The sequence below is a fragment of the Hippopotamus amphibius genome, chromosome 7 (assembly GCF_030028045.1).
Source record: "Hippopotamus amphibius kiboko isolate mHipAmp2 chromosome 7, mHipAmp2.hap2, whole genome shotgun sequence".
In the NCBI taxonomy this organism is placed as follows: Eukaryota; Metazoa; Chordata; class Mammalia; order Artiodactyla; family Hippopotamidae; genus Hippopotamus; species Hippopotamus amphibius.
Window position 1 is genome coordinate 82690444 of NC_080192.1, and position 8262 is coordinate 82698705.

An 8262-nucleotide genomic window follows, 5' to 3' on the forward strand; every position below is an offset into this window, starting at 1 on the left:
TTTATCGTTTCCCCCACTGGATGGGCACGGCCTGTCTGGTGTGAGTCCATGTTCAGTAAATAATTGTTTATTGAATTCATCAATACTTTTTTTCCCCAAGGAACGTTCCTCATTCAATGTCTTACCCAACATATTTTCCAGTAAATGAGATAAAAGGCCAATTTTAATAAAAGTAATAGTATCCTTCTAAAAATATCCACATATAAATAGGGCACTGAGATAATCAACAAGTTTAAACATTTCTCAGTAAAACCTGTGTGTGAACCTAGTGCAGTCCCCTCTGGAATATTATGAACCATGTTAAATGCTACCAGAATTTTCTACTGCTCTTAAAATATTTATTTTAAATAGATTAGAATTAGAAAATTTTAAATTTTTTAAATTGAAATATAGTTGATATACAATATTATATAATTATAGATGTACTGCAACATAGTGATTCACAGTTTTTAACTTTATAGTTAATATAAAATATTGGCTATATTCCCTGTATTGTACAATATATCCGTGTAGCTTGTTTTATACCTAGTAGTTTGTACCTCTTAATCCCCTCCCCCTAAATTGCCCCTCCCCCTTCCTTCTCCCCACTGGTCACCACTAGTTTGTTCTCTGTATCTGTGATTCAGCTTCTTTTTTGTTATATTCACTAGTTTGTTGTATTTTTAGATTCCACATATAAGTGATACAGTATTTGTCTTTCTCGGCCTAACTTCTTTCACTTAACATATTGCCCTCCAAATCCATCCGTGTTGCTGCAAATGACAAAATTTCATTCTTTTTTATGACTGAGTAGTATTCTATTGTATATATGTACCACAGCTTCTTTATCCATTCGTCTGTTGATAGACACCTAGGTTGCTTCCATACCTTGGCTATTGTAAATAGTGCTGCTGTGAACTTTGGGCTGCATGTATCTTTTTGAATTAGCATTTTGGGGTGGGTTTTTTTTTTTTTTTTTGGATATATACCCAGCAGTGGAATTGCTGGGTCATATGGTAGTTCTATTTTTAGTTTTTGGAGAACCCTCTATACTGTTTTCCACAGTGGCTGTGCACCAATTTACATTCCCACCGACTGTGTATAAGGGATCCCTTTTCTCCACATCCTCCCCAACATTTGTTATTTGTGTTCTTTTTGATGACAGCCATTCTGACAGGTGTGAGGTGATATCTCATTGTGGTTTTGATTTCCATTTCTCTAATAATTAGCAATGTTGAGCATGTTTTCATGTGCCTATGGGACATCTGCATTTCCTCTTTGGAAAATGTCTGTTCAGTTCATCTGCCCGTTTTTTACTCAGGTTTGTTTTTTTGATACTGAGTTGTATGAGCTGTTTATATATGTTGGATATATACAAATAACCCCTGATTGGTCACATCATTTGCAAATATTTTCTCACATTCAGTAGATTGTTTTTTCATTTTGTTGATGGTTTCCTTTGCTGTGCAAAAGCTTTTAAGTTTAATTAGGTCCCATTTGTTTATTTTTGCTTTTATTTCCTTTGCTTTAGGAGACAGATCCAAAAAAATATTGCTACAGTCTATGTCAGAGAGTGTTTTGCCTATGTTTTCCTCTAGGATTTTTATGGTTTCTGGTCTTACATTTAGGGCTTTAATCCATCTTGAGTTTATTTTTGGGTATGATACTAGAGAGTGTCCTAATTTCATTCTTTACATGCGGCTGTCCAACTTTCCCAGCACCACTTATTGAAGAGACTGTCTTTTCTCCATTGTATATTCTTGCTTCCTTTGTTGTATCAATAGGTTAGTTGACCGTAGATGTGTGGGTTTGTTTCTGGGCTCCCTATTCTGTTCCATTGACCTGTGTGTCTGTTTTTGTGCCAGCACCATGCTGTTGGCTGAACTTCTAATAGTGGTAGAAGTCAAAGGAAGTGAAATTTCTACCTGCTGCCTGTATATAAACCACTTTTTACAAATTCAAGAAATAGCTTGGGAAATGAAAATTTAACACCAGTTAACATTGGTGCCTTAGCGAGTCTCCAGTTTTCAGATAATGAAAATACATTTAGCACCGAAACTGTACTAAGCAAAATGTCATTTTTCTTCGCTCCAGAACGCAAGCATCTTGGCTGGCCTCTGGGTCGTCGTGAAGATCAGGAGCCGCCCCGGGCATGGACGCAGAGCCCGGTCCCCTGGCCCCTGCTCACGGACCGGGGCACGGTGGTAACTGGTGTTCTCTTTCCTCCGCAGCCCAGTGACTTCTCCGTGTCTCTCAAAGCATCAGGGAAGAACAAGCATTTCAAGGTGCAGCTGGTGGACAACGTCTACTGCATTGGGCAGCGGCGCTTCCACACCATGGACGAGCTGGTGGAGCACTACAAGAAGGCCCCCATCTTCACCAGCGAGCATGGGGAGAAGCTCTACCTCGTCCGGGCGCTGCAGTGAGCCCAACAGACGCCCCGGGAAGGCGCCCCAGCCGGGGCACTCCTGCAGGCCCTCTCTCTCAGCCTGGTTCCCCTTTCTGTCCGGGTCGGTTCGTTTGCAGTCCGCCCCCCTGGGCCGTCCCAGGCCCTCCTGGATGGTTTTAGTGATGGGGAGGTGGCGGGGCGAGTCGGCTCATCTTACTCCTTCTCCGCGGGAGCCAGCCTTAGTCCGTTCAAATCGCTCACGCCAGCAGACCACCCCCCCTCCCCCCTTGAGGACATCGGGTGCGGTCTGGATGCAGCGGAGCTGTCCTTACTTCCATGAGCCACAGTGCACGCGACAGCAGAGCCGGGCCGAGGTGGCACCTGCCTGGGGGCCACCTGTCCTGGTCCCGGCAGCCCTGGATCCATGTCATTGGCACTCACACGGCTCCCAGACTCTCCGGGGGTGACCCCGGGCACTCGTAGCAATACTGGAACCAGTGGGTGAGACAGGAGGGAAGAAGCTGTCCAGTGCCTTTGGGGCTGCACTTGCAATAAAGGAAAGAGGTCCCGGAAAGTCAGTCTGCAGAAGAGGGGCCGGAGACCCAGAAGGATGGAGGTTTCAGAAATGTCCCCCCAGGTGTGCCATCTGCATAGTGCTTTTTCCTCCTGCCCTTTGGCTTGTTTCAATTCCACAGTGATGTATTTAATTCTCAAAGTCTTACGTATCTGTAGCCATTTGTTGACACTAATACAAAAGATTAAGGAAAACAGCTGATCTTTGGGGGAGGGGAGCAACCAACACTTCTCACACACACACACACACACACGCACACAGAGAAAATATATATATATCTATATTATTTGCTTTACAGGGAAATTTTTCAGGGTTTACAAGAGGATATGTGATTGGTAGTAAGAGACACAGAATGTTTATGAAGAAACTGCGTTTTCTTTTTTCTCTACATTTGAACTCCTTTATAGTTTAAATAGACACTCTTGAGATGCCACATTCCCACGTTGAGGAAGGGGTCTTGAGACCTCCTAAACTTGCATACTCAGTTTTTTGGATATTGTAATAAAAAAATATTCTGACAAGACTCTGTGTGTGTTCATCTGTGGCAAAGCTCGACCCCAGTGGTGGGGCAGGAGCCCCTGCAGCCTTTCCTGAACGCTCAGTGCCTGAAAGGGAGCATCTCTAGAGAGGTGTTCTAAGAAATTTATTTCTTGTGTGTTTCTTTTTCTACCACTGCATTTTTGTATCGTGAAATAATAAATTTTAATGAATGCGACTCCAAGAGGAACCAGAATCTCAAGCTTGGTCTTACCTTTACTCTTTGGAAACGATCTGTTAAAAATATTTCACCAGACTGTCGTCAGCTTTCCTCTCCCCAGTCCTCCCTGCCTTTCGTGCGCCCGGGAAGCCTTCGTCGCACCCCCACGGGCTTCGGGCACCAGGAATACAGGGCCACAGCGCGTGGCCTTGGTGCCCCTGTAGGCCGACCACAGCTGATGTGTGCTCAGCACTACCTCTGGGCTGGACATGGCATCCTCGTCCCAGCTCCTCAGGGTGGTCCTGGGGTTGTCCCCGTCACACACATGGAGAAGGTGAGGCACAAGGTGATCGCACGGGAGCATGGCCGGTGCCTTGTCGAGCAGGTGGTAAGCCCAGGGCTCTGGCTTTGGGGCCACTCCCTCCCAACATCGGCTGGGGCGGCTTCTGGGGAGAAGTAAGGCATGTGGTGTGAGTTTGCACCGAATCTACATTCCTCTTCTCTGTGAGTTCATTGTATCTTTAGTTGTTGCCTTTGAAATTAGACGTTTGCTGTCTGGCATCTGAGGGTGGGGGCACTCAACATAGCGCTCCAGGTGAGTGAGGCAGACCATCATCACCTTAGACAAAACAGATGGGTTCTGGATGTTGTCATGGAAACCCCACTTCCTCCCGACTCTTGGATCTCCTGGCTGTGTGTACCACGCTGACCTCCTGCAGGAATCCTCCTGCACCCTGAGTGCCCGGACAGCGGAAACACAGATTTTACACAGCAATTCAGGAAGAAATAAAGGACACACTACAGACACACGTTTTGGCTTCAGGAACTTCTTTAAGGCTTATAGTTGTCGTTGACAACTATTTTGAATCGCAAACCACCGTGGGGGAGTCTCCAGCTGCATGGGGGAGTCTCCAGCTGCATGGGGTCGATCGGGATTCCTATCTATGAGATTCTGCACTCTGGGAGGTCTTGGCACCAGGTGGACCAGTGGAGGGTGAACTGGCAGTCCCAGTACGAGCCTGCCAGTAGGGTGGGTGGGATCGGGGGTGTCAGGCAGAGTCGCTGTGTGGTTTGGAGTGAGGACCACCGACACATTGTCCAGATGGCAATCACCTTCCTGCATGTCCAGAAATTTCCTGGGCAGTCTTGTTTTGCTGTTCCCTTGCCTCTTTGCACAGACAGCAGAGGACAGTAAAGTCGGTCATTTTGTAGTTTATGTGACGCTGCTCATTTGTTTGCATTAAATGTGCCTTCATTTTCCAGAAACAGCCTGGGAGTTACAGTCTGGAACCACCAGGCTCATCACACACGGCTTCTGCCAAATGCCATTAAATCCTGTTTCTAGGAGCTAAAGCCGTCCGTCTTCTCTCCCAAAGTGCCTTACAAATTAAAGTCTTAAATTATAAATTAGAATCTCTGTATCTCCTGAAACCCTGACCTTTCCAAAGCAAGCATTTTTGGTGTCGTACATTGTGTCTTTGGTTCCTATGTGCTGACTGGTTTATAATCTACTTTTTTACCATTTCTACCGCCCAATGCCAGAACGCCAAAAGAATTTTTTAAGACCGAAGTTCAGAACTGAGATGATAAAAAAGCTTGGACGTATTCTTTTAAAATACTACTTTTCAATAAACACAGGTCTAGTTTGGGCCATTTGCTCACTAGAATCAAGTATTATTCATCTATGAGTGTATGATTTGTGTAGTTAATATTTCCACTCTAACACCTGGCCCAGGTGCCATCTGCCGTCCCAGGAGGTGCTGGGTCATCCTTCTTGGCCCTGTAACTTCAAGCAAATCATCCAGCCTTTCTGAGTGTTCACTCACGAGTCAATAGGGCTGCTTCCACATCTGAAATTCACAGGGTCATGCCAGGTCGGCTGGGGTGGCGCTCTAGACAGATTGTACGATGTGCCCACAATCATGGGGGGTGCCAGCCACGCCTCCATGTGTCGCATGATCCAGGTGACACTGCCCTCGCTGCCCGTGGGCTTTCTCAGCTCTCCCAGAGCTCTGGCCCCGGGAGGCCCTCGGGGAGCGTGGTCCTCACCCCGCAGTCTTAGAGCCAACCCGCCCCCACTCTTAGAGCTCAGCCTCGTCCAGTGTTTGAAGAGGGGCTGCTCCAGCCACATCTTCATCCTGGAACCAAGGCCCCAAAGCCACGCTCGACCCCAACCTCACCCTGCATCCTCACTTGGGTAGCTGACAAGCCCACATCCCTGGATGTCACCTATCTTGATGGGGAGACCCCTTTTTTCTCTCTATGTTACGTGGGAGGAAGCCTTTACCTCTCTTAAGGTCTGAGCTGACAGCACAGTAGTCGTCAAGCGTCGGGCAAAAGCTGAACAAGCCAACAGCCAGCATCCTGAAGACCTTTGCTCTGTCTCAGCTCCTGTCGCTGTGACAAAATACCATAACTGAGCAGCTCAGACACAACAGATCTGTTCCTCACGGTTCTGGAGGCTGGAGGTCTGAGGTCACTATGTCAGCACATTTGGGCTCTGGCAGCGACCACCCAGTTTGGAGACCTTGGACTTGAACCCTCCACCAGCAGAGAGAGAGCCAGTGGCCCTCTGGCGGTTCTGATGAGGGTGCTAGTTCCCTTCAGGAGGGCCCCACCCTCCTGACCTCGTCACAGCCCAGAGGCCTGGCCTACTAACATCATCACACGTGGGGCTAGATGTTAACGTGGGTCGGGGCGGGGGATGCACGCATGCAGACTGGAGCACTGTCTTCTCTGCAGAAGGTACCCCACTGCCGGATACAGAGACTCAGACCTGGAGGGTGATGGCTCCAGCCGGGGGGAAAACGCTCCTTCACATGTTCCTGAGCCACTCTGATTCCAACCTGGAGGGCAGGGCTCGAACCTTCTGTGGGTGGTGGGGCCTGCATGGCAGGACTATTCTGCCTCCCACCCTGTGTGCACACCTCCTGCAGCCTTACAGCCTGCCCTTTCTATGGATCATCTAGAGAGAAGCGTCTGATCGTCAGTGACTAGAATGGCCTTTTCTAAAAACAAACAAAACCTTATTTGCCTGTACCTCCACTTGGATTTCTCCTAGCACCGCTCCCAGCTTCACAAGCTAACTAGAAAGACTCCTTATGTTCCATCCTGGGGGGATCCTGTTACGGACCGTAAGTCACTACTGAAGATGAGTGAGCCTGACAGCTGGTATAAAAGCTCCCTGTGACAGCATCTTAAAATGCAGGGCCTCCTCCTCAGCTCTGCGCTGGGACCTCCACCCTGGATCTAAGCCTGAGCCTGACCCGGGTCACGCCAGTGGTGTGACCTCTACCAAATCCTGAAACCTCTGTGCTTTCATGGCCTCAGATTCACAGGTGCAGAGCTGCTCTCTGCTCAGCCATTTAGGGATGATATTATAACTGTTAGACGTTATCATACATGTAAGGTGAGCTGCTTTGCATAATAATGTAAAGTGCTTAGAACCTTTGTACATCCTGTTAAATGATCTTAATGAAAAGGGAAAAATAGATTAATATGCTGCATTATTATCTAAGTGAAGCCCTTGGTAATCCGAGTTTCCAGACCACATCTGCTGGTGGAATCACGGAGCTGTGTATTCAGACGATTTCGACCTAGAACACAGTCTAGTCACAGATGGAATTCAGATGCAGAATTCCTTTCTGCAAAGCCCGGGAGCTCCCTTCCAATACCATGAATAGTAGAGGATAATAATAAGGCATGACCTTGAAGTAATGAAACCAATTAACATTTGCCCAACCAGAATGCAGACGTCCAAATAGATGTTAAGTCATCATAGGTCGTGTTTGTGTTGGAGGTTTAGGGACAACATCTTTGCTGAAGAGCTTTGACTCGCTCCTTGGAGAAAGTCCAGCTATGCCGTGGTGTAGCCTTTGACTCTCTATGGTAGATCTTTAGGGTTGTTGTTTTGTATTTTTTTCTTTTTTTTTAGGTGGGGATGGTGATCTTGGTTATAAAACTATCTAGAAATCATTTTGAGGAATTGGAGACATTTTATTTCCTTCACGCTTTCTAATATCTCCCAAATTTTCTACAGTGGATATGAATTATCTGAACGAAAATTACATTTTAAAAAATCCTTATGTATTTTAAATGGCATGGACCAAAACTGGGTGAATAAAAATCAGTGTCCAATTGGTTGCACTGGTTGTAGAAAAATATTTAGCAGAAAGATTTCTGCTGTGGACTTTGCTTGGTATCTGGTGGTATTAGAAAATAATTTCATCTTAAGTCAATACTTTAATCAAAAATCCCTGTTAAAAATCTGACTGCCAAATTTTAAAATGCAATGAAGTCAATTAACAGCATGGTGGATATTGCAGAATACTGAATTCGTAATCTAGGTCATCTAGAAAATTCATTGAGAACCCTCTCAATGAAGCCACCCTGATCATCCTGATCTTCTTTATTCTGTTCTTATTCCGCGCACCTCCCCCTCCCCGCCCCCATACTACTTACCGATTTCTAACATCCTGGATAATTCACTAATTTACTCTGGTTATTATTTACTATCTGTACACACACACCTCCCGAGGCTGGAGTTAAGTTCCACAAGGGCGGAAATGCTTGTTAACAGTGTTCGGCACGTAGTAGGTACTCAATATTTGTCTAATAGCGCTG

General features: G+C 46.3%; 1 protein-coding gene across 2 annotated transcripts in view; it reads left to right on the forward strand.

Annotated features, from left to right (window-relative positions):
- NCK2 (NCK adaptor protein 2) overlaps window positions 1–3465 on the forward strand; it is a 130442-nt gene extending 126977 nt beyond the window's left edge. Inside the window, exon 5 of one of the 2 annotated variants that reach the window (XM_057742753.1) lies at window positions 2211–3465. In XM_057742753.1, coding sequence (XP_057598736.1) covers window positions 2211–2405 — 195 coding nt within the window. In that variant the 3' untranslated portion in view covers window positions 2406–3465. The other variant, XM_057742754.1, reaches the window with a different exon arrangement.
- The last annotated feature ends 4797 nt before the right edge of the window (window positions 3466–8262 follow it).